General features: G+C 63.0%; 5 protein-coding genes across 10 annotated transcripts; 2 read left to right on the top strand and 3 right to left on the bottom strand.

Moving 5' to 3' along the window:
• The first annotated feature begins 424 nt into the window (after positions 1–424).
• ublcp1 (ubiquitin-like domain containing CTD phosphatase 1) lies at positions 425–3562 on the top strand. Its single transcript, XM_086130297.1, has 10 exons — positions 425–854; positions 950–1041; positions 1296–1381; positions 1485–1600; positions 1664–1762; positions 1837–1874; positions 1991–2089; positions 2383–2499; positions 2646–2773; positions 3158–3562. The coding sequence occupies exons 1-10, from the start codon at positions 701–703 to the stop codon at positions 3183–3185; spliced, it is 957 nt and encodes a 318-aa protein (XP_085986423.1). The 5' UTR covers positions 425–700; the 3' UTR covers positions 3186–3562.
• Positions 1663–6684, bottom strand: LOC147194312 (ubiquitin domain-containing protein 2-like). The gene is given in 4 exon segments (XM_086130304.1): positions 1663–4555; positions 4558–4701; positions 5088–5371; positions 6187–6684. Coding segments are annotated over 4 exon segments (1293 nt in total). The 5' UTR covers positions 6261–6684; the 3' UTR covers positions 1663–3764.
• A 146-nt stretch (positions 6685–6830) lies between these two features.
• On the bottom strand, positions 6831–11691 carry arr3a (arrestin 3a, retinal (X-arrestin)). The gene is made up of 16 exons (XM_086130296.1): positions 11578–11691; positions 10267–10300; positions 10015–10106; positions 9811–9855; positions 9516–9706; positions 9373–9432; positions 9201–9277; positions 8986–9121; positions 8571–8655; positions 8420–8492; positions 8214–8351; positions 7891–7974; positions 7786–7809; positions 7666–7715; positions 7325–7344; positions 6831–6952 (listed from the first exon to the last, which is right to left on the bottom strand). Exons 2-15 carry the CDS (start codon positions 10272–10274, stop codon positions 7340–7342), a joined length of 1068 nt encoding a protein of 355 aa, XP_085986422.1. The 5' UTR covers positions 10275–10300; positions 11578–11691; the 3' UTR covers positions 6831–6952; positions 7325–7339.
• Positions 11692–12568: 877 nt separating this feature from the next.
• On the top strand, positions 12569–21019 carry mcf2b (MCF.2 cell line derived transforming sequence b). 6 transcript variants are annotated; one of them, XR_015102971.1, is made up of 25 exons: positions 12574–13069; positions 13816–13950; positions 14024–14110; positions 14292–14441; positions 14505–14632; positions 14715–14829; positions 14907–15026; positions 15113–15304; positions 15384–15566; positions 15713–15872; positions 15997–16085; positions 16191–16291; positions 16353–16419; positions 16488–16603; positions 16675–16744; positions 16831–16923; positions 16984–17152; positions 17222–17347; positions 17467–17795; positions 17921–18013; positions 18085–18148; positions 18280–18383; positions 18464–18576; positions 18747–18925; positions 20870–21019. XR_015102971.1 is itself a non-coding variant. In XM_086130287.1 (25 exons), exons 2-25 carry the CDS (start codon positions 13019–13021, stop codon positions 18850–18852), a joined length of 2961 nt encoding a protein of 986 aa, XP_085986413.1. In that variant the 5' UTR covers positions 12575–12753; positions 12831–13018; the 3' UTR covers positions 18853–19045. The 6 variants fall into 6 exon arrangements, 3 of the variants coding, with proteins under 3 accessions (XP_085986413.1, XP_085986411.1, XP_085986412.1); XM_086130287.1 differs by lacking the exon at positions 20870–21019 and having other exon boundaries at positions 12575–12753; positions 12831–13069; positions 18747–19045; XM_086130285.1 differs by lacking the exon at positions 20870–21019 and having other exon boundaries at positions 12575–13069; positions 18747–19045.
• On the bottom strand, positions 19080–22601 carry f9b (coagulation factor IXb). The gene is made up of 8 exons (XM_086130295.1): positions 22329–22601; positions 21842–22011; positions 21184–21208; positions 20881–20994; positions 20541–20672; positions 20162–20466; positions 19952–20102; positions 19080–19727 (listed from the first exon to the last, which is right to left on the bottom strand). Exons 1-8 carry the CDS (start codon positions 22408–22410, stop codon positions 19168–19170), a joined length of 1539 nt encoding a protein of 512 aa, XP_085986421.1. The 5' UTR covers positions 22411–22601; the 3' UTR covers positions 19080–19167.
• Positions 22602–22703: the final 102 nt, after the last annotated feature.

The raw sequence follows: 22703 nt of genomic DNA, 5'->3' as shown, positions 1-22703 counted from the left end.
GTTCCTGTAATACACGATCACGGCCACGTGGCACCGACTGGCACGATCAGGCCACGCGAGGTGGAAGCATCGCGCAAACAGGCGCGTTTCTTCCTTGTCTTTTTTCACTTGACTAAATGGATACGTGATCATTCTGGAGAGGTTCGACCGTGGTGGAGCATCGTCCCCGAAACAAAGAAAGGAGTAGATGCTACTCATGAGCGCCGGAGACTCTTTTCCGTTCAAGGTCCGAAGTTTGGAAGTCATTTGGAGCTCAGTCGTCTTTGCCAACGACCCGGACCAGCTGGCTCCGCGAGAGCGCGGCGTTGCCGTGACGACGGGCCTTTGTCGCGACGTCACTGCCGGCGGAAGGCGCCAAGCCAGGAACACGCTCTTTGCTCCCGTCTTTTTTTTTTATATTCTAGGTGTGTGTGTGTGTGTCGGGGGTGGGGGGGGGGCGAAGGTTCGTCACCTTCTCGCTGGCGTCGTCGAACGAAGCAGACTAAGCGATCGGACGCGTTCGTCCCGCGTCTCATGTGCTAACTCGCTCCGCCGGGCGAGCTAAGTCGCAGCGGGCTCGCCCGCGGCTCATGTTAGCGGTTAGCCGCCCGCTTTGCTCGCCGGCCGTTAGCCTCCGTGGCTAAAAACATCAACACGGCCGGCCGGCCGGCCGCGTCTCGCCTCGTCTCACCTTCGTGCCTCCGCGGCGCGCGATCGAGCCATGTCCGTGTCCGTGATCATCAAGTGGGGGGGCCAAGAATACGCCATCACGTCGCTGTCCGAGGAGGACACCGTCATGGACCTCAAGCGGTCCATCAAGGCTCTGACCGGCGTGCTGCCCGAGAGGCAGAAGCTGCTCGGGCTCAAGGTCAAAGGTAAAGTGGACGCCGTTGCCGCCGCGAGCGCCGACCGGGCGCCGTCGCTCTCGTCGAGTTCACGCGCGCTTCTCGTCTCGTCCTTGTGACGTCAGGAAAGGCGGCGGAGGACCAGGTGAAGCTGGGCTCCCTCAAGCTCAAGCCCAACACCAAGATCATGATGATGGGCACCAGGGAGGAGGGCCTGGTAAGACGCTGCCTTCTGGCGCTCGCGTGCCCCCCCCCCCGCCCCTCCTTTTCTTCTGGTTCTCCCCCTTCTTCGCATTCTCCTCCTGGAAACGCCTCCGTTTTCTTCTCCCATCCGCGTATCTCCTTTTCTCGAGGTTTTTGGTCTTCCTTTTCTTCTTGTTCTCCCCGGTCTTCCTCTGCTCGCCCCCCCCCCCCCCTCTTTGAGCGTCTCCTCCTCCCGGTGGCGGTCTGACTTGCTTCGCTCTCGCGCAGGAGGAGGTCTTGGCCCCTCGGCCCGAGAACGACGACGTGGTCAACGACTTTGACATCGAGGAGGAGGTCGTCGAAGTGGAGAACAGGTCAGACGCGGTTCCCAAACGTCACGCCGCGCTCGCAAAAAGGAACAACGCGTGACGCGGGCCAAAAGCTAAATAAGAAGTCAAAAGCGCGTGCTCGCCGCAGGGAGGAGAACCTGGCCAAGATCGCTCGCCGCGTCAAAGACTACAAGGTGGAGGAGATGAACTCCCCCAGGGAAGGCAAGAGACTTCTGGTGCTGGACGTGGACTACACTTTGTTTGGTGAGCGGCCCCCCCGGGAGACGCGCCGCCGCGAGGCGCGCTCACCTTTTGCCTTTGCCGTAGACCACAAGTCGTGCGCGGAGAGCGGCCAGGAGCTGATGAGGCCGTACCTGCACGAGTTCCTGACGTCGGCCTACGCCGATTACGACATCGTCATCTGGTGTACGTATGAGCTCGTCGCGGCGGCGCCGTCGGTACGATGCCGTCGTATCGACGCCGTTTGTTGCCCGTTGCAGCCGCCACCGGCATGAAGTGGATCGACGCCAAAATGAAGGTCGGTGGCCTTTTTGCGCCGCCGCCGCGGCAAGTCGGAGGCCAAAGGTGGCCGCAAAGCGACAACGCCGGACCAAGAATGCTACATCTGGGTGTGCGTTTGCGTGTGTGTCTCAGGAGCTGGGGGTGACCGACAACCCCAACTACAAGATCACCTTCATGCTGGACAGCGCCGCCATGATCACTGTGCACACGCCCAAAAGAGGCGTGGTCGAGGTGAGCAGTCGGGCCGCTTCAGCCGGCGTCGCGTCGGGTCCGGCCACGTTCATCACGCCAACGGGGCCGCGACTCGCCGCGATCCGGGGAGAAAAAAAGAACGTTGGCTTTAAATCGGACCCCGAAATCCAGCAAAACTCGGACGGCGCGTTGAAGCGGAGAATGAAACGCACGCCGTTTTTTTTTTTTAAATTTGGCCACATCCCGATCCATATCCATACGGATATAAGCGTACATCGCGGCAAGTTGTCGGAGGTGTCCGCGTTTGCGTTGCTGACGACGCGGCGGCGCAGGTGAAGCCGCTGGGTGTGATCTGGGGCAAGTACGAGCGCTTCTACAGCCGCAAGAACACCATCATGTTGGATGACATCGGCCGCAACTTCCTGATGAACCCGCAGAACGGGCTCAAGGTAGGCGGCCGCCCGCCCTTCCGTCCCTCGCGCCCGTTGTCAAATTGGCCCAGACGGCAACCCCTCCATCTCCTTTTGGACGCCTATTTGTTGAGCGCGCGGACCCCGATTTGAGCGCCATCTCAAGGCGGCGCGCGTCTGCGCAGATCCGGCCCTTCATGAAGGCGCACCTGAACCGCGAGAAGGACCGCGAGCTCCAGAAGCTGAGCGAGTACTTGAAGGAGATCGCCGCGCTGGACGACTTCAGCGCCCTCAACCACAAACACTGGGAGAGGTAAGCCCCGACGTCCGCGCGCGGACGGCAACTTGGGCCGAAACAAATCCGCGGCGGCCAAATGATGAAAGGGAGAAAGTAGAAGAACAAATCTCCATCCAAGCGTATCAAAAATGGGCGAGTCCAAGTTTTCGGGAGCGTCTCCCGCCCAATAGTGGGCAGGAAGGAGCGGCGCTCGCTACCTCTCCTTCTTGCGGCGCCGGTCTATCGGTCTCGGTGTCGCTGCCGACGAGTCCGAAGAAATCCGAGCGGAACCCGTGCGAAAGAAAGCAGGGCCCCGACACTCGCTCAAACGGAACCCGATCTTTTCACCATGCCGTGCGATTGTGTTTGTTTTTGTCCACATTTCTTTCACGACACGCACGTCTGCCCGTGTGCGTGTAGGTACCTGTCCAAGCGGCAGCAACACTGACCGCAATGACGACATCACAGCAGCACGCTGGAAAAACATTTCCCGCAGCTCAACTCCACCCCCCCCCCCCCCCTCGCACACATGCACAGTGTGTGCGCGTGTTTGCGCGCACCCTCACGTCCAGTCTCCTGACACGAAAGGCAGCGGCGCAGTCAGCTCCCCGGTGCTTCCGGCCGCAACGATGCGCACGCAGCGACACAAACAACACAACACGCCACAAGATGCGAGCGAAGCGACGACGACGTCGCCCGCGCCGCGCAACGCCAGAAAAATGCGAAGACCGAGCCAGTACAGCAAAGTGTCGCACGTTGTCACGGAAACAGCCGGAGGAATGCCTGCGTGCATCAACATGAATAAAAAACATAATTTCTTTTGTAGCCAACCTCTTGAGCGATTCCTTCCCTTGCTCTTTTGCCACCGTCGCGGTCCGTCGGCGGCGCGGGCGGATGCGTCTCGTCCAAGCTTCAACTGTTCGGGATGCTTTTCGTTCCGCCGTTGCGCGCCATCGACCGAGCGGGTTCCTCGCCTGCGGGCGGCGTCGCCGCCTCCGGCCCAAAGCGGTGCGGGGCGGCCTTTCGCTCATCCGCCAGCTGAAAGAGAGCGACGACGCCCCGCGGAAGGAGGACGGTTCTCAAAAGGACAAAGCCGACGCCGCGCGGCCCGCGGGCGTACTCGTCTCGGAAGGCGGGCGCAGAAGGCAAAGTTGCAATTCCGGACGGCTTTTCGGGCTCGTCTCCCGCAGCATTTGCGAGAGCGACGCGGCGCGTTTTTGGAGCCGCGAGCGCCTCGACCGCTCAAATTCATCTCGCGAGGCGGAGGCGACGCGGAGACGACGCTCTGGCTCAAAGAAAGGACGAGCTGCGGAGGGGTACAAAGAAAAATGCTTTTTAATTTTTTTGGAAAAAGTCGTCCGCTCAAAGCGTTTGGCGCGCGGCTGCCTCTCTCTGCCGCGATTGTGCAGTCAAGTGACAAGAGAAGCCTTTCATCCGCCGTGAAGCGCCAGGGGCTCGCCGCCACGGCGACAACAGCGCAAACGGGGTCCGTCTTGCGCTGGCGGCGGCCAGAGTGACGGGCGAGGCGGTTACGTCGCTCGTCCGAGCGGCCAAAAGTTTCCCGCGCCGCCTTCAAGCGTCCGCGGGAGCGGGGGGGCTGGCCGACGACCACCTGCACCACGTAATCCCGCGAGACGTTGATCCGCTCCAATCGCAGCCCGTCGGTGAGCGGGCGCCCCGAGAAAAACCAGCGCTGGGCGGCGGCGGGCAGGCCTTCCTGAGCCTGCAGGCGCCGCTTCACGGCGCCCACCGTGTCGCTGGCCCGCACGCGCAGGCGCAGGTCGCGCCCCGCGGAGAGGCGCAGGCGCAGCCGCCGCCGCCGTCCGAGTCGGCGCCGCCCGGGTCCCGGTCGGAGGCGTCGGGCTCGTCGCGGCGTTCCTCCATCATGTTGACGGGCGGCGCCGGGCAGTAGACGGGCAGCCGGTAGCGGTTGCCCGGCTCGTCGTAGCACTCGCTCAGCGCGCCTGCGGTGCCAAACGGACGCGGGAAATGTCAGCAAAGTCACAAACGTTGAAATGCGACCGAACCAAGCAACCCCCAAAAACTGTGGAAAATGACCAAGGCTGAACCCGTCTGGATTTCCGAGGCCGATGCCAATGAAAACATTTGGATCATTAACGGGCCAATTCATCCCAGAAATGTTTTGGTCCTTGAATGCTTAGCAGAAGAACGATACCGACGAACAGGCCGAACATTTGACTGGTTTCAAGACATTGTCCTTTGGTTTTCATTGAACAAATAATCCCCGGCCCCCTCATAACGACAAGGACCGACATAACGGAAAAGGAAGCCCTCTACGGGAAAAGTGTCATAAATCCGCTCATCTTTGGCCAAAGCTCGCCCAACCGACCGTGCGGCAGCGTGACGCCGGCGCCGTCCAGGATGGCCCGGGCGAGCCGGTGGTCTCGGCTCTCGAAGGCGCCGGCGGCCACCCTCAGGGCGTCCCAGATCTCCGTGCGGCCCTCGAACGCCGGCGCCGTGTCCCAGAATTCGCGGCGCTTGCTGCGCAGCTGGCCCTCCGTCACGGGGTAGTCGCTTTTCCATTCGGGACGCTCGCGCTTGAGCGGCCGGTTCCGCCCCAGGGCCACTGACCCCAACGAAAACGGACATTTGTTGCCGAGCGAGCGCGCCCGTCTGACGCTCGAACCCAAGACGGCGGGCCACGTTGGACGCGCAGTCGCGGGATTCGTCCATATCGTCAAACTCGAATTTGTGCGCGTCGCACGCTAAGAATCTGGAAAACGACCGGTGAGGTTCCGAGGAAGACATCAAACCCGGGGGCGGGTAACAAATTCAGCTTTTAAGTCAGGGCGAGGTTTTTAGCAAGGGTGAGAGGATCGCGGTTTCAAGGGCCACGCAGCCAGACTTTGAAAAGTGGCTTTCGTGAAGACGTAACACAGCGTGGACTCACTCCCGCTGCGACGTTCGAGTGCTGTCCTGTCAATCAGTCAATCAAAATCGAGTGAAAAAAGGCCACGAGCCAACTTGAGCAGGCCGAGGAGTTGAAAGTACATTTGGTCCTTTTCAAATCGAGTCGCCCGTCCGAAATAGACATTTTCAAGCAAGCGTACAAACGCCCGAAGAAGGAAGGGCCTTCTCAACGGTAGCCGGCTATTTGTACTTCGTTCCTTGCCGCTACTTTCAGCATCTTCGGCGCGGCGAGTTGCAGACCGCGGCCGCGTTCACCGCATCGACTTCGCCGTTCCGACGTGGTCGCTCGAAAACGAGCCAGGATCCACTCGGAACACCGAGCACGTAGCCAGCTAGCATGCTAACTAGCCTCGCACGCCAAGTGAACAAAGAGCGGCGGGTCGCCAAGCAGAGCCGCCGTGCCGCCACCTTGAGTCCGGAGCGCCTCTGCTTGCCTCGGCGGGGAAGGGAAGGGAAGGGAAGGGGGCGAGCCCGCTCGAACCCTGCGCCCGCGGTCGAAGGGGCCCCCGGCTCGGAACTTACCTCCGGTTCCATCCGAGTTGTCGTTCAAGCTGCCCGAGGAGTCGTGCTGGCTCCCCACACAGCCGCCCATGGGTGGTTCGGTTCGGCGGCCCGGGTCGCTCGCCGCCTGCGCCCCCTCCCCTCCCCTCCCCTCCCCTCCCCGCCGCGCCGCTGCCTCGCGCCCTTCTCCGGTCCACGTCGTCTCCTCAAGTGCGACCTTGCATCCTTGCCGTGGCCTGCTTCCTTGTCGCTTTTGGCGGCACCCTCCCCTTCTCTGCCCCCCCCTCCCCCCCAGCTCCTTTTGTCCTCGCGCCCATCGTTGGCTTTCTTTTTCGCCTCCTAGCCTTTTCCCTCACTTCCTTGCGCATCTCCTTCTTTTTCTCTCTCTTGACCTCATCTCCTTCCCTGGCTCCTTTTGTGCTCCCTCCCACCATCGTCTCGCTTTTCCTTCTGCACCCGTGTCTTAGCCCCGCGAGCACATCCGCGGGGGCTGGTGTGATTGCAAATGTGTAGAAATCCTCTTGAGAAACATTCCCATGAACCCAAACAAGTGTAGCGAGGCATTTTTTTTTTCGTTTTTGATTTGCCCTTCTTGGTTGTCACGTCAGGTGACGTGAACTCTTTTCGGAGGTGCCAACAAACGCAAAAAGTCACACGCACGTAGGTTGAAACGTTTAATTGGACAGAACGATGCAGCGAAAGGAAAACGGCGACAGAAGGACGGCTCGTCTTGCTCGGGCGCGGTCCTGCGCGGCCTCACTTCCCGCGCGCGTTTCGGTCCACCTGCGGGCCGACGTCGTCTCTGAACACGTGGCGGCATTTCAACGTGCATTCATCACGCCAGCCGCGTCGCCTCGAAGACGTGCGCGCGACGCGGACAAATCATCTTTCGACATCGGCTCATCCGCGGCGGTCGTCGCGTCGGGTGACCCCGTTAACGGGGAGGTCCACCCTCAAAATCTTTTCGACGACGCCGCGTTCGGACCGCGGGGTGACAATCGCGCGGCGCGACGTGACGGCACGGAGCAAAACGCTCGGCGCGTCCCACGACGGCGTGAGATCTCGTCATCGCCGAGGACGACTTTGTCGAGTCGACGCGACTGCGTCGTCTTTGGGGACGAGGTCGAGGCACGAACGCGTCGGACGAGTACTTACGTGGCCGCGGAGCTTTTACTCTGAAGACGAGGGGAGAGGAAAAGAAGCGTGAGTGAGCCGCGAGCCGCTCAGCCCGACGGCAAGTCAAGCCACGGGCACCACGGCGGAAAGCGCCAGCGAGACACAAAGTGAGCGCACCCGCCTTGGAAACGTCTCTCCATATTTGCCGAGGGCAAAATGCGGCAGGCGGAGCCGCGAGCGCGCCGAGCGAGATCTCGGGCGCGAAGGGGCCGCGCGGGCCTCCTTGCTCTCGATCTGCCGGCTCGGGCCCGCCCGCTTTGGACATTTTCACTCGGGGGTGGGCTCACTTGCGTTGCGGCGGTCGCGGCGCGAGACGTCACCTTCCGGCTTGGGGTGCATCAGCATCAGCGGCAGCTCGGCGGTGACGTCGCTGCCGAGGGAAGGAAAGCAAACAAGAGTCAAGCGGAGCGGAGGCCGAGCGGGAAGTGAGGCGCCTTCACCTGGAAGTGAGTCCTCCCAGCAGCCTGCGGGAACACAAGGCACGGGTCAGTCAGGCGGGGGCGCCGGGAAGCCCTCCGGGCTCCGACGGGGCCGCCGGCACTCACCCTCCTCCGGCCACCATCAGGTTGACTTTGACCTTGTAGGACACCAGAATTCCCAGCAGCTCCTTCTCAACGCCCGGACGCAACCTGGAGACACGGGACGCAAGCGGCGCCGCCGCCGCCGGAACTTTTTAGCCGTTGCCCGAGCGCCGCTTGGCATTCGGGCGCGCTTCGGCGCCCCGGCTTTCCCTTCCGACTCCGAAGCCGCGCCGATCGATGACGGCGGCCGGCGACCCTTCGCTTCCACCCGACGCAAATCTCGTTGATTCGGGGACGTTTGCGAGTGTGTCGCCATGGCTGGGCCTTTTTTTTCTTTTTTTCCTTACATGGTGGTGGAGGCCAGGTTGGTGTCCTCGTCCTTGAGGCGGCCGTCCAGCGCCAGGCCTCGCTTCTCCTTGTTGTCGGCCAGCAGCGGCACGATGCTCAGCGCGCTCTCCAACGTGCCGCCCGCCTCCACCGTCTCGCTGGCCGCCAAAACAAAGCGGAGCCCGCGTCAGCCCCCGCCGCCACCCCGCGCGGCGGCGCCACCTACCCGAACTCCTTGGAGAAGACGCACTTGGTGTACTTGTCGGCCGAGTAGAGGACGATGTCGGTGGTTTGGTCCACTGCGAGGCAGAAAGAGCTCCGGTGAGCCGGCGCGCCGGGACGGGACGGGACGCGGCGCGGCGCGGCGGCGCACTCACCCGACACCTGAATCTTCTTGACCGTTTTGTTGCTCTCGTTGTTGATTTTGACTTTGATGGGGATGGCCTCGCCGTGGAAGTAGAGCTGCGGTCGAGAGGGGAAAAAACTGCAAAAAGCCTTTCTCGGGGTTCTGGATGTTGACCAAAAGTCAGACCCGTTTTTCCCCCCGTATCAAATCATTTTATGAATCCAACTTCCACCCATCCATTTCCAACCCCGACGAGGGTGGCGGGGAGTAGCTGGAGCCCATCCCGCCCGACTTTGGGGGAAGGCGGGCGACACCCTGAACTGGTCGCCAGGGCACATCGACAGACAAACGACCGTTCACACCCATGTTGCAGCTTTGTGTGTGCGTGTGCGTGCGCGCGCGCGGGCGGGCCACACGGCCGCTGCCGTTCCGGCGTCGGCGCCTACGTCTTTCTCCATGGAGACCTCCAGGTGGACGGGCTTGTCGGACATCATGAAGCTCTTGCAGATTTCCGCTTTGGGCCCGGCGCCCACCTGGGACGGCGCGTACTGGATTTTGCGGACGATGAGGCGCGCCGTGTCCCTGCCGGCGACACGTCCGGCGTCACGGCGAGTGGGGAGGGGGTGTGTGTGTGTGTGGGGGGGGGGGGTGCTCGACTCACTTCTTGACGATCTTCTCGTCCGGGTTGCACTTGTCGTGGGCCAGGTAGGCCTTCACCTCAAAGTCCACGCCGCAGGCCTGAAATGCGCGCACACACACACGCACTCTCGCTTTATAGCCAATATTTGCCAGTTTGCGCTCCGTTCTTCTAACGGCGTCGTTGCGTGGCGTACCTTCCCCTTGTCATCAGGGCCCGGTTGCAGCGAAACGGAACACGGGAGGTTGTTGGGAATCTGCGCGTCGAAGGCGGGCCACATGTCGTTTGTTAGCGAGCGGCGCGAGCGCGTGTCGCGCGGCGGCGGCGGCGGCACGGTACTTCAAAGGTGAAGGGGCGGGCGTCGTCGCCGGCCTTCTTGAGGAGCGTGTCGTGCATTTCGCCCAGCGCCGGCTTGTGGTCGTCCGGGAAGATCTGGAGCTGCTGGATCCAGATGTCCTTGCGGAAGCACAGGCCCATCACGTCCAGGTCGTCGCTGCCGTAGCGGAAGGCGCACGCCAGCTGGACGAACACTGCCGGGCGCGAGCGCGTTTGCCGAATTTGAATACGGCCGTCTCGGCGTCTTCCGTTGTTAGCGTTTTGCAACGTTTGAATGTTAGCGTGGGGCGGACTTCACCTTTTCTGTCTCCGAAGTCCGTCGGGTCCAACTTGACGACGCCGTCTGATGGGGACAATTTTGCTAAGTCCTCCCCAATGCGGGCGCGCAAATTCCAAAGGCCGCCGCCGTTTGCTCTCGGCACGTTGGCCCGTCGGGAGACTTGAGGCGGCCGCGGCGGGCTTTGGATTTTCCGCGGCCGGTTCGGGCATGGCGCGCGCTTACCCAGTTTGTCCACATTGTTGACGTGGTCCACGTAGTCTCGCTTGCCCAGGTAGAGCGTGAGGCCGCCGTTGCCGCTGGTCTTCTTGAAAACTCTGCACGAGGCCACCGACCAAAGAGGGAGCAAAAGAGTCGAGTTGCTCTCCTCCGGAAAAGCCTTTTCCGCATCAAATGGGCGACTCGTCGAGGATTTTAAAAACGTTTGACGACGTGCGCGCGCGCGCATCCTTCTTTGCGTTTGCGCCGCTCACTTACTTTGCCATGTCTGCGAGCCTTCCGGAAGTGTTTTCTGAGGAAGACAAGGAGAGCGCATCTTAATCCGGCGGAAGCGGATCGTCGGCAAAGACGGCGTCCGCCTCGGCCGGGGTTAATCCCGGCCGAGGGGATTAGGGCGGCGCCGTCGACGATGAGGACGCCGCCACTATTCCCGGAGCGCTAAGCGGATCTCTCGGGAATTAATGGCGGGCTAAATCCCCGGCCGCCGAGCTCCGCAAGGAGCGTCGACGCGCGGAGCCCGCCTTCCGCCGCGCAGAAAAAGCACCGCGGCGTCGGCGGGCCAAAGTCACCGAGCGCTACTTTGCGCTTGATCGATTGACGGATGGATGGAGGCGGGGGGCTCTCAAAGAGGGCCGGGTTGCCGCTCCCCCTGCCTTCAACGCGGCCGATTCGAGCGATCGGCGGGCTCATCGGGCTCCCGCGGAGCTCGCCGATGAGCGGGCGGAAACGCGTGGGCCTCGAGGGCCCCGCTTTGCGGCCCCTTGGACCGAAGGAGGGCGTCGAGCGCGACCGGACAAACGATTGCGCTCCCTCCGCATCCTCGGCCACGAATGATCGATTCGTCATTTACGAGATCGTCCGCGAGTTGCGGAGCGATCGGCCGGACGGCCCCAAACTCTTTTCAACGCGCGACGTCGCCTTCGTCCGCGCGCGTGACGACTTGTGAGCCATCGTCGGCGTCGTACGAGGTGACGCCATGCCTTTCAGTTCGACGCATCGCTCAAACGGAACACGGGTGACGCCGCGCCACCCAACGGGGGCCGATGGGCCTACCGGACTTCGGATCCTCCAAATATCGGGAACGCAAAGCTATCGCGTCTGCCGCCATCATGTTCGTCGTCATCGCAAGCACCGACAAAGCCGCCCGTTTTAGAGAACCGCAAAACAAAAAAATAGTGGGAAGATATTGCCGAGTTCCGCGCAAAATGCGGGCGGGGTGACCTCTCCCAAAATGGTTCCTTCGCACGACCTGAGAAAGTCACGAAAACATTGGAAAGAGCCGAGCCGAGTACAGCGGCCCGCCGCCAAACCTCGAATGGCAAAACTTCAAATTGGATCGGAAACAAGTTTGGGCTTTCAACAGCCCCCACCAAAAAACAATCTCGACCGAGCGGGCTGACGAAGCCTCAGCGGCGCCGCGCCCCGGTTTCCACCGGTTGGGCCGACGGCCAAAGAGCGGACCCCCCCCCCCACCCCCCCGACCTCCCCATCGCTTCCGTCTGCAGCGCGAGCGGCTTCCTCTTCGGGTGGGCCATGTGGCGCGCGTGCGAGCCAGGGGGCGGGCCTTACCTGCGCCGGCCGAGCGATGTTGAGCGCGCCGGCGGGCGCCGGGGCGCTTTTATAGCGGCGGCGGACCGGGAGGAGGGCGGGTCAGGGATGTTTGGCATCGTCGGGGCTTAGCCGTGGCAAAATCCAATCAGGCTTTTGGAGCACAAAAGAGTTGAAAATAACTCGCTGGACTTCAGCCCGTCATCTGCCGCCAATTCCGGCATCCAAAAGGATCCCAACGTTGCTCACGACCCCCCCCCGTTTTGCTTTTCTTTCTTTCCACTTGCCCCAAAGGGCCGTCAACCCGGAGCAGAGGGGACAAGGTTTTTTCTTTTTCAATCTTTGAGGTCCTTCGATCGTGTCTGCCTGCCACGACTGTAGTCTGTGGCCCCCCCACAAAAAAAGTGGCCAGGCCGGGTGGACGCAAAACGTGTGTTTTGTTGCCATAAGGTTTGTTCTTGTTTTGGTGGGCCGGGTCGAGCCGGGTCAGCTCCATTCGCGGAAATGTTTGTGTGACGGGCCAAATCGAGGCCGGCCGCTATTTGCGGCTCATCGCGGATCAACGCGGACGTTCTCGGAGCTCCTAAATCTGCCTCGCGCTAAGCCCCTTTCTTCCCAAAGGCTCTCGAGAACGTGCCGGGGATGAAAGGGCGAGCCGCGGTTGAAGATTTGTGGCCCCGCCCTCTGACCCCCAACCGCGGCCGCCGCCCGGGTGGCCCCATCCCGGCCGGGAGCGCGCTGGATTCCGGTGGCTCTCGCTGGCTGCGTCTCTCCACGGGAGGGCGAGCGCCACCCCGGCAGCTCACGTTTGAGTGGCTGGCGCATTGACTTCCGCCCCCCCACAAAATGTTGGAAGTCAACTTCCATTTGACTTGCAACGTTTTGTTTGCCATTTCTTTCGCTCATCGGGGACGAGACTCTCCTCCTGGTCTTCCTCTTTGAAAATGAAAGCTGTGCCCATCTCAACTCCAGAGCGAGGCAACGTCGCCATCTACTGGTCTCTGTCTGTCATGACGGCGGCTTCCTAAGCTGACGTAGCAAGGCGAGCGAGAGCAAGGCGGACAAGTCGCTCGCTGGCAGGACCGACGCAAACGTCCGCGGCGAGAGACGTCTTTGAGACGCGCTCGCTGCCGCCGCAATGGCCTATTTTTGGATGCGTCTCCGAATGGGGGAACGTCAGTGCGCAAAAGACCAAAAGTGCGTGCGTGTGTCTCTCTCTTTGTTTTCGACGCAGCGCCATCTAGCGGATGAGTGCACCTTGCGTCTTTTGTCAGGTGACATCCCAGTGACGTCAACCGTGACATCAGGTGTCCGCGCTCTGGCCCGTCCCTGCCGCAGCGCCCCCCACCCTCGGACACCGCAGGGAGGTGCGCCCGACGCGAGCCCGCTCGGCCGTTTTCTCGTCGCGTCTGGCTGCGGACTCGCCCGCTTCCGGAGAGCGCAACTGAAGCGAGCGGCACCGATGGCCGAGTCCGAGCCGCAGCGGGGCTTCCCGCGTCTACGCCGCGCCGCGGTAAGCTCCGGCGAAAGGGAGGGAGAAAAAAAGAGATCGTGGAGGGGATGGGGGCGGGGAGGGGGGGGGGGGGGCTCGCGCTGGCGGTCAATTGAGCCAGCGGATGCTGCACGGATGCTGCGAGACACACACACACACACACGCATGCGTGTCACCTTGAAAAAGTGCGTGCGGTGGTACGCTGCAAGACCGCGGACTGAGTCACGTGACGTGACGCCCAGTTTGAGTGCGAATGAGCGTGCCGTCACGACACGCTGAAGGCGGCCAAATAGCTTCGGGCTCTCCAAAGTCAACATTGAAGGCTTTTGGAAGCCAAAAGTTGTCTCCGGGCTCTTATCTTTTGAGTGAACGCTGGCGCGTTTTGGCTGCCGCTGCTCAACCCGTATTGTTTTGTGTTATTTGTTATTGTAAAGTGTCCTTGGGTGTCTTGAAAGGCGCTTATAAATAAAATCTATTATTATTATTATTATTATCTGATTGTGTGCACCACACCGCCCCCAAGCGGTCAAGACGTGCAGCGCGGGAAAGGAGGGCAAGTGCACGTGACACTGGCCAGGCGGGACATCCACATAGGAAAAAAATAAAATAATCTATGCGATCTCGTGAGTTAATTATTTCCTGTTTGTTTTATTTAACTTGCCTTTGATGGCTGCCTGCACACGTCTGCGCGCCTTTGACTGCGTCATTTGCATGTTGAAATGAGTGGAAATCTGTTGCCATGACAACTTGTGCCCCCCCCCCCCCAGACTTCGTTTCCCGGCAACCTGCACTTGGTGTTGGTCCTCCACCCCTCCGGCTTGCTAAGCTCCGCCCCCAGCCCGTCCTCCAGCACCGACCTGGGCTTCCGCTTCAGCCGGGATGACTTCCTGCTGAAGATGCCGGTAACGGCGAGTGGCAATTTTGGCCGGGGTGTTTTTCACGTAACGCAGAGAGAGGCGCGCGGCGTGTTCTCAGGTGCCGATGCTGGGCGACCTGCTTCGCTACATCGACAGCAACCGGCCGACATCGGACGCCCCGAGCGACTGGATCGTCCTGCGCTCGGTAAACATCCTTCGGAAACCGATTTGGATCCGATCGGCGGTTGTTCGCGTAGCGCGACGAGAGGCGCGGCCTACGTTACTGGACATTGTCGCGTATGCATTTGTGTGTTTGCTAATGGTCTATATTTCTGCGCGGGTGTGTGCGTGTGATGCGTGACCGATGTGCGCGCGCACCCACGCAGGCCATCGAGACCTTTGCGGTGACGGTGAAGGAGGTGGCTCACCTCCTGCAAGCCTTCGGCTCGGAGTTGTCGGACGGCGAACTTCCGGACGAAGCCGACGCCGTCGACTTCCTGCTACGCTCGCACACGCGGCGCTACCGACGCATGAAGGTGCGCGGCGCGTCTCGCGGCCTTGAGCGGCCTTCGTCGTCGTCGTTGTTGTTGTTGTCGTAGGAGGACGTCATTGGGGTGCTGAAGGAAGGACGCCTCCTGCTGGACGATCTGCAAAGGCTCCAGACCTCCAAGGAGGACGCCGCGGAGGACCGGGACGACGTGCAGTCAGACTTGGACACCGTTCAAAGGTCGGCGCAGTCACCCGTCGACAAATAACAAGCGAGGTTAAGTGCCATCTGCGCCCCGTTGTCGTTTTGTGCGCGTGGGCAGGCTGCTGTCTCAGCTGCGCGACATGGAGGAGGCCTTTGACGGCTTCTTCGAGAAACACCACCTGAAGATGGAGCAGTACCAGCAGCTGCTGCTTTATGAGCGCAACTTCCAGCAGGTGCCGGCGCGCGCGTGGAACACACACACGCACGCACGCGCGCGCCCCCGCGGTACAAGCCGTGCATGCGTGCGCAGATGGAGGAGGAGCTGGAGAAGATGTCAGGCGAGGAGAAGGCCATCGCCGCCGCGGGCAACACGCTGCCGCACACCGAGCGACTCATCGCAGAGCTCGGCGCTCTGGAGCGACGCGCGCAGGTCCGGCATGCCCCCCCCCCCCCCCCCCGCGCAATATGCGCCGCGCGCGCGCACGTCCTCACACCCAGTTTGTGTGCGCGCGTCAGGAAGTGACGTCCCGCGCTCGGCTTCTGACGTTACGGGGCCACCAACTGGCCGCCCGCCATCATTACGCCCTGGCTCTCATCATGCAGCGCTGCAACGAGTTGCGTCATCGCTGCGACGCCGTCAGCGGCGGCCTGCGCGGCAAGCGCGCGTCGCTAACGCGAGCCAGGGACCTGCTGGAGCGGCTGGACCGGGTGAGTCACCGTGCTGTGAGTTTGCGGCGCGCGTTGCGTTTGTTTGTTTTTCTGGCATCCCATACATACGAGCTGGCAGGCTGTGCGTTGGTGCGACGAGGGCGCGTACCTGCTGGCCAGTCAGATGGTGGACCGCTTCCAGAGCAGGGAAGGCGCTCAGGAGGCCCTGCGGTGCCTGCTGGAGCACCGAGAGAGGGCGCCGGACAGCGACGGGGACGTCCTCAGTCTGGAGTTGGAGGCCATTCTCACGCCGCAGCTGCAGGTAGCGCCCCCCCCCCCCCCCCCCCTCAGTGGAACATGGGGCGAGGTGGCCGGGCTTCGGTCGCCCCCTCCCGCGCACACACGTTGATTGCAAAGGCGGCATCCATGAGATGCCTCCTCTGACGGCGCTCACGTGACCTCGGCCAGGGTCGGATCGCGGCGGCGACGGACAAGCTGGCGTCCGTGCGGGCCATGATCCGCAACCGGGAGGGCCGTCTTCGTGAGTTGGCCGACGCGCGGGTCAGGCCCGTCCAGCCCGTGGCGCCGCGACCCGAAGCCGCGCGGCCGCTCTTCTCGCCCAAGCACGGTAGGTCGAGGCCGACGCGGCGCCGCGGTTCTGACCAAACGCGCTTCTCCGACCGGGTCCGGGCGTGGGCTCGTCGTTGCGGTCCGGCCGCCCTTTTCTGGATCTGGTTGCGTTCCGTCTTCAGGGGTGGACTTCAACCTTCTCAACTCCAGGTTCTCCTTCGATCTGCTTCCTGGAAAGAGAAGCTCCAGGAGGAGCGGCGACCAACCCGAGGTGGGTGCGTGCGAGCGACTCCGGATGAGGGCCCGTCGACGGGAACGTTGACAAGGGACGGAAAGGCTCACCGCGGCGGCGACGGGCTTGTTTTTGCGCCGGCAGATCCACGTGATGCACGACTACCGAGGCAACCGCAGCTCCCTGTACGGCCCCGCCCCCGACAGCGACTCCGAGGCGGAGGAAGGGGCGGAGCAAGTGACGAGGTGCGTAGGCGGCTCGAAGGCGGCGGCGGCTTCTTGATTTGGCTTGCCTTGAACTGCGCAGTCGCATCATGAAGGAGCTCATCTCCACCGAGAAGCTTTACGTGGAGCAGCTCCTCGACGTTCTTCTGGTGAGCGCTCGGCAGGCGGGCGCGGCGCCATTCGCCGCGGCCGTTGACGGCGCCGCGTGTCCGTCCAGGGCTACCGGGCCGAGATGGAGGACCCGTCTGCGCGGGATCTTCTGCCGGCGCTTCTCCGCGGTCACGAGGACGTCCTGTTTGGCAACATGCCGCAGATCTACCAGTTCCACAGCGGGTACCTTCCATGGGATGGCGGCCCCCCCTTCGCCGCCGGACGCCCCCCCTCAACGCGTCTTCTGCTTCCAGAACCTTCCTGCGGGACCTGCAGCGCTGCCTGGACACTCCGGAGCGGGTCGGCCAGTGTTTCCTGCAGTGGGTGAGGACCGCTCGCTCCATCGCGCCCCCCCCCCCCCCCCCAAAAAAACCAAACATCTTGACATGCTTGTGTGCGTGCGTGTGTAGAAGGAGAAGTTCCAGCTGTACGAGCATTACTGCCAGAACAAGCCTCACTCTGAGTCGTTATGGAACCAATGCTGGGACTCGGCCTTCTTCCAGGTCAGTGTGTGTGTGTGTGTGTGGGCCGTTTGCGTCGGCGGGATTTTACGGCTTTCGTAGTTTTTCGTAGTCACGTACGTCCCGGAGGCCATTACGGGCAAGCGCGTGAAGCCGCCGCGCTGTGTCTTGGACGCAGGAGTGCCAGCGGAAGCTGCGGCACAAGCTCTCTCTGGACTCGTACCTCCTCAAGCCCATCCAGCGCCTCGCCAAGTACCAGCTCATCCTCAAGGTTGCCGTCACACGCGCCCGCGCGAGCGCGCCGCCGTCGAGGCGCCTCATCACACGGCCGTGCCCGCAGGAGCTTCTCAAACACTGCGACGAGCCGCCGTACCGCGCGCAACTGCAGGAGGCGCTGGACTGCATGCTGGACCTGCTCAAGTCCGTCAACGACTCCATGCACCAGATCGCCATCGTCGGATATCAGGTAGCCGTCGGGCCGACGTCGTCTCGCGGGGCCGGGGTCAAAGGTCGATCAAACGTCCCCCGGAGGTGCCGCTCGCACCTTGTCGGGAAAACAATGTCATGAGCGGCCGTCCGTCAAAGGGGAACCGATCGCGTCGGCCCCAAAGCGATCTTCCGTACGAGACCCTCGGCCCCCCCCGAGGAACGAGGGCGACGAGAGCGCCAACGTGCCGTCGTGTGGCCGGCGGGCGCGGCAGGGCGAGCTGGGCCCGCTGGGCCGCGTGGTTCTGCGGGGCGACTTCAGCGTGTGGAGCAGCCACAAGAGGGCGCCGGCGGCGCGCATGCGGGAGATGACCCGCTTCAAAGGCGCCCGGCGCCACGTCTTCCTCTACCGGCGAGCGCTGGTGTGCTGCAAGCGCCGCGACGACCGCGGCCGCTCGCCCGTCTACAGCTTCAAGTCCTGCCTCGGGGTACGTACGCCGAGCCGTCGGGGCCCCGCCCCTTCCGCGTCATCGGCCGACGAATCGGGCACGACGAATCCTCTTCCGGTAAAATGGGTGACGGCGCCCCCCCCCCCCCCCCAAAATCTGCGCAGATGAGTTCGGTGAGCCTGGCGGAAAACGTCAAAGGAGACGCCAAGAAGTTTGAACTGTGCCACAGAGAAAGCCAGGAAGTCTACATCCTGCAGGTGCACCTCTTCCACCCAGACGAGCGCGCGCGACGAGGCGTTCGAGTGACGCTTTGACAATGTCGTCGCAGGCTCCCAGCGTGGAGGTGAAGGCGACGTGGCTCGCCGAGATCCAAAAGATCATCGGCCGCCCACGTGAGCGCCGACGTCCGGACAGCCTCGAATGGAACGCCCGCACGCACGCCGCTAACTTCCTGGGCATCGAACCCGAGCCTCCTCGCCGTGAGCCGGCATCGCCTCACGTTTGCGTCTTTCCTTTCCGGCAGCGGCGCCCTCCTCGGACATCGGCGACGGCCCGGAGGACCCGCTCGACGGCTCCAACGTGTCCGATTCGGACGACGCAGGGGAAGGGGAGCGGCCCGCGCCACTGGTGAGCGGCGGAGACGCCGGCCCCCATTCGCTATCTTTGCCGGCCGGCCAACCCGCCGCTCTCGTTTGGCGGCGCCGCAGGAGGCGGGTCTCTACCGAATCCCGGTGGCCGGCGGCCGGGCGAGCGGCGACGGCATCACCTTCGCGTGCGGCGACGTCATCCGGCTGCTGCGCCGCGACCGGGACGGAAAGTGGTCAGTGGCTTCTTAAAACCCGCTCGGGCCGCGGCGTGCGCGTGCAAACTCGCCGCCGATCTGAATCGGGTGCGTCGAAGCGGACGGAGATGCGAAACGGGCAGGACGGCGGCCATCGACGACCGGGGCCGGACGTGCGTCTCTGCGTGACCGTGTCTCTTTTGCATCAGGCTGGTGCGCAACGAGAGCCGCGACCAAGAGGGGCGCGTCCCGCCCTCGGACCTGCGTGGGATTCTGGGGGAGACGCGCCGAGAGGCGCTCGGAGCGGAGACGTGACAGAAAAGCACGGCGCGGCATCCCGCCACGTCCTTCTTCATCCTCGCCAAGCGCTCGGCCTCCGAGCTTCCACGTAGGACGTTCAAGCAAACGTGGAACAAGTGCCTTACGTGTGAGGGGCGGCGGCGTTTCCGATGCCCGTCTCGCCATTTTCATTCCATTTGGCGCTGGCTTCGAAAGCGCCGGGTGGATCAGGCGAGGACTCGCACAATAAGAGCACCGGCGCGGCACAGCCGACTGGGTCTTTATTGCGGAGGAGCCGACGCGTGCGCGGGCGTTGACAGAAGAGCGGGAGGCGAGGAGAGGACGCGCGGCTCAGCGGTACGCGCGCACGCCGGTGGTGTTGCTGATCCAGGCGTAGTAGCGCGAGACGCGCGTGTAGACGCCGTACTTGCCGGCGGCGGCGCAGCCCTCGCCCCAGCTGACGATGCCGGTGAGGAACCAGACGTCGCGGCGGCGGGTGACGTGGGGGCCGCCGCTGTCCCCCTGGCAGGCGTCCTCCTTGCGGTCGCGGAAGCCGGCGCAGAACATGAAGGGGGTGACGCGGGCCCGGCTGCTGGCCTTGCAGACGCCGCGCTCCACGAAGGGAACCTGCAGCCGCCGCAGCGTCGCCGAGCGCAGGCCGCCGTCGCGCAGGCGGCCCCAGCCGCTCACCTCCGAGGCGGGCGCCTCTCGCAGGAGCCTCTCGGTGAAGGCGGCGGGCCCCAGGCAGACGGGCCGGCGCCGCGCCGACAGCTCCGCCGCCGTCGCCAGCTTGAGCAGCGCCACGTCGTGGTTGAAGCGCGACTTGTGGAACTTGTACGACTTGTGGACCAGCGCCTCGGCCACCTCGTGGTCCCGCTCCGGACCCTCGGGCAGACCCACGTCGTGCTCGCCTGCCGCCCAGACCGCAGCGCCGTCATACCGCGGGCCGCCGTGGCCCCGCTCGATTTGGAAACAACACCGCCCTTCTTCAAACCGCCAGCAGGATGCGCCGTTACTCGGCGACTTTGCAATTTGCCGCCGTGGCGACCGAAGCCTGACTGCTGGCGGTTTGAGCCGGAGCGTGCTCCCGGCATATCCCCAAAGGCCAAACTTTCGCTGCCCGCCGGCGTCTCACCCAGTCGCACGAAGAAGGTGAGTCCCGCCATGCGGGCCTCCACGACGCAGTGCGCCGCCGTGATCACCCAGAGCTCGCTGAGCAGCGAGCCGCCGCAGAAGGGTTCCGCCGCGGACTGCGTCAGCCTGGCCGAGTGCGAGATCAGCGCCGCCTGCGGAAGCGCCGCGGTCAGGAGGGGGGGGGCTACTTGGGGTGAGGGGCACATCATACCTGCCAGGGAAAGTCTCCCGCTTTGGCCTCGTAGCCACCCACAATCCTCTGGTCGCTGTTCTCCTTCTCCGTGACGGTAGGCAGGGTGGGGTAGAAGGCGCGATATGAGGGCAGCGGCGGCTCGCCGGCCCTCCTCGCCGAGCGACGCCTGAGCCGAGATGCCGCAGAGATATTGTAGCCGTGCTCCGGTTCCTCCTCGTATTCGTAGTCCAACCACTCGTCCGGGATGACGTCGCCGTCGGTCCCGTTTGACGAACGCGGCGTCGGGGCGGAGGTGGCGCCCGTCCCGCCGCAGCTGAATTCGCCTGCGCGCACACCCGAACGCTTCCTGAAAGTTCCATTCGGGTGCGGAGATGCGCGCCTCGCGTCCGAGTTTCACCTGCGGCCTCACAAGAGGCGAGGTCGTCCGCCAGTTTGTACCCCAGTGCGCAGCTGCAGTGCACGGCGTTGGACTTCATGGTGCAGAAGTGAGAGCAGCCGCCATTGTTGACCGAACACTGCTTGGAGACCTCTGGCGGGGGGGGGGGGGGGGGCACAAAGGGACAAATCCTCGACCCGAGTTTTCTTTCCATTGTCTAGAGACCGCCGCCTTCCATCGCCGCCCCCACACGTCGGCGTCGGTGTCGGCGCGCGTCTCCCGGCCACCAAATTGTCAGGTGCGCTCGGGGCGGGGGTCCCAAGTGTGCGCGTTTGTTTGTGTGTTTTTAGGCGGCGCTCACCAATCTCGCAGTTCCTTCCAGTGAAGCTGCTGTTACACCAGCACACGTACGAATTGACGCCGTCCTCACAGTCGGCGCCATTCTGGCAGGGGGGCGGCTTGCATTGGTCGCCGTCTGTCCGCAAACACACGCAAGCGTGTTAACAAGTGAACAAACAGGCACGCAAACAGCGGCGGACACGCGTGGACAAATATGAGCCGAAAGGCGCTTTCGTCAACATTCTCGTCAATCGAAGCCAAAGGAGAGCGGAGAGGAAGCTGCGACTCGAGAAACCGACCGCACAGGCTACGGACGGCGTCTTACCGACGTAGCCGGCCCAGAACTGCATCTGAAAGGACAAAAGTTGCCTTGGTGAGACATCCCCGTGACAGACGAGAGGCCATTGCCGAGAATCGAACGGCAAAACGCGTCTGGACGACGACGACGACGCGCGACGCTTCCGCGATGGGCGGGGCTTACGTTCCAGACCCGCTCCAACGAATACAGCGCCACACCCTCGGAATGTTTGGAGAGACTTTTTTTTTTAATTGACAGAGCAGTGGCTAAGACAAAAAATAAAACCATTGACGAGCTTCTCTACGTCTACTGTCATTCGGAATTCCCCTTTTGGTGTTTAGATTTTTGGTGTTGAAGCCATCAAAGCGGCGAGCGCACCCCGTGACGACATACTCAAGGCTCGCCGTGGCCCAAAGATGCGCCTCGGAAAATGAAGCGAGCAAGCGGCGTCCAAAGTTTGTTGTTCACCTTTCAAATGGGAACCGTCTCAAAACTCCGGCGTGCGTCGCCATCTTGTGCTCAACGGATGAATGACACACAATATCGCCGCGCGTCAGACCACTCACCTGCGTTGCGGGGAGGGGGCGGGCCCGGTTTCCCCGACGTGATCACGTGACGCCGATGACACAAAGTTCTCTCTCATGGAACGCGCCGATGACACGCGACTCGACGGACGCGGGCTCACCGTTTTGGTTTCGTCCTCGAAGATCTCGCGGGCCTCCTCGAAGTCGCACGTTTCCTCCCGGCACTCCCGCTCCAGGTTGCCGGGCCACATCTCCTCGAAGGGCCCGGCGTTGAAGCGCCGTTGGCGCCGCAGCACTTGGGAGGCCGCCCGCCGCGGCAGCCGCACGCCGCCTGCCCGGGGGAAACAAAACACACGGCGGACGTCCGGCCCTTTTTGTCCCCCGGCAACCCAACGCGTTTGGAATTGCGCTTTCTCGGAGCGTTTCGTCAATGCGGAACGTGATCGCTTTGGAACGGAAAGAAAAAGGAAGATCTGCAAAAGTTGTTCCGTCAACGGGCGAAAGACGTCGGGAACGATCGCGATTCGAAAGAGGCTCCTGCCGTCCAAACGACGGAGAAATTTTTGGTCGTCGCGCGAAGGCCGCAGGTCGCCGTCAACTCTGAGCCACATGGCGTCGGCCCGCCCCCGTCGCCGTCCCGTCACTCACGCGCGTTTCCCTCAAAGTCGTCGGCCTGGACTCCGAATGTCAGCAGCGGCAGCAGCAGCAGCCCCAAGCGCACGGACGCCATCTTTGATCTGCGCTGCTGCGAGCCAAAGTACAGCGACGCGCTCGCGCAATGTTTGCTCTGCGTGAGCGTCGGGGTCAGCGTCCGCAGTCAAAAAGCGGATGCGCTTCGCCCTGAAAGCTTCGATGTCAGCGCCGGCCAATGTTTGAAAATGAAGACGCGACGACAATCGCGCGGCCCGCGCATGACGACGAGCGGTCGCCGATGACGCGCCCGACGGCGTGGCCTCCCTTACGCCTTGACCCCGATACACGTGCGCCCGTGCCGACGCTCCGCCTCGACCATGCGGAACGCGA

The sequence above is a fragment of the Hippocampus guttulatus genome, chromosome 15 (assembly GCF_054856545.1).
Source record: "Hippocampus guttulatus isolate MCC_2025c chromosome 15, RoL_Hgut_1.0, whole genome shotgun sequence".
Lineage (NCBI taxonomy): Eukaryota > Metazoa > Chordata > Actinopteri > Syngnathiformes > Syngnathidae > Hippocampus > Hippocampus guttulatus.
The sequence above is the reverse complement of the archived record's forward strand: the minus strand, read 5'-3'. Positions and strand labels throughout refer to the sequence as shown.

Coding starts and splice junctions, on each gene's coding strand:
- f9b (XM_086130295.1), bottom strand. CDS start 22,410: ATGGCGTCCGTGCGCTTGGGGCTGCTGCTGCTGCCGCTGCTGACATTC. Junction 20,673..20,880: donor TGGAAGGAACTGCGAGATTG/GTGAGCGCCGCC, acceptor CCCCCCCGCCAG/AGGTCTCCAAGCAGTGTTCG. Junction 20,103..20,161: donor CGGGAGACTTTCCCTGGCAG/GTATGATGTGCC, acceptor GCGCTTCCGCAG/GCGGCGCTGATCTCGCACTC.
- ublcp1 (XM_086130297.1), top strand. CDS start 701: ATGTCCGTGTCCGTGATCATCAAGTGGGGGGGCCAAGAATACGCCATC. Junction 855..949: donor GCTCGGGCTCAAGGTCAAAG/GTAAAGTGGACG, acceptor TTGTGACGTCAG/GAAAGGCGGCGGAGGACCAG. Junction 1,763..1,836: donor TTACGACATCGTCATCTGGT/GTACGTATGAGC, acceptor TGCCCGTTGCAG/CCGCCACCGGCATGAAGTGG.
- mcf2b (XM_086130285.1), top strand. CDS start 12,695: ATGGCCTATTTTTGGATGCGTCTCCGAATGGGGGAACGTCAGTGCGCA. Junction 16,924..16,983: donor GGGACTCGGCCTTCTTCCAG/GTCAGTGTGTGT, acceptor CGGCTTTCGTAG/TTTTTCGTAGTCACGTACGT. Junction 18,149..18,279: donor AAAGATCATCGGCCGCCCAC/GTGAGCGCCGAC, acceptor CCTTTCCGGCAG/CGGCGCCCTCCTCGGACATC.
- arr3a (XM_086130296.1), bottom strand. Junction 9,856..10,014: donor CAACAATGTGGACAAACTGG/GTAAGCGCGCGC, acceptor TGTCCCCATCAG/ACGGCGTCGTCAAGTTGGAC. Junction 8,352..8,419: donor GTCTTCTCCAAGGAGTTCGG/GTAGGTGGCGCC, acceptor TTTGGCGGCCAG/CGAGACGGTGGAGGCGGGCG.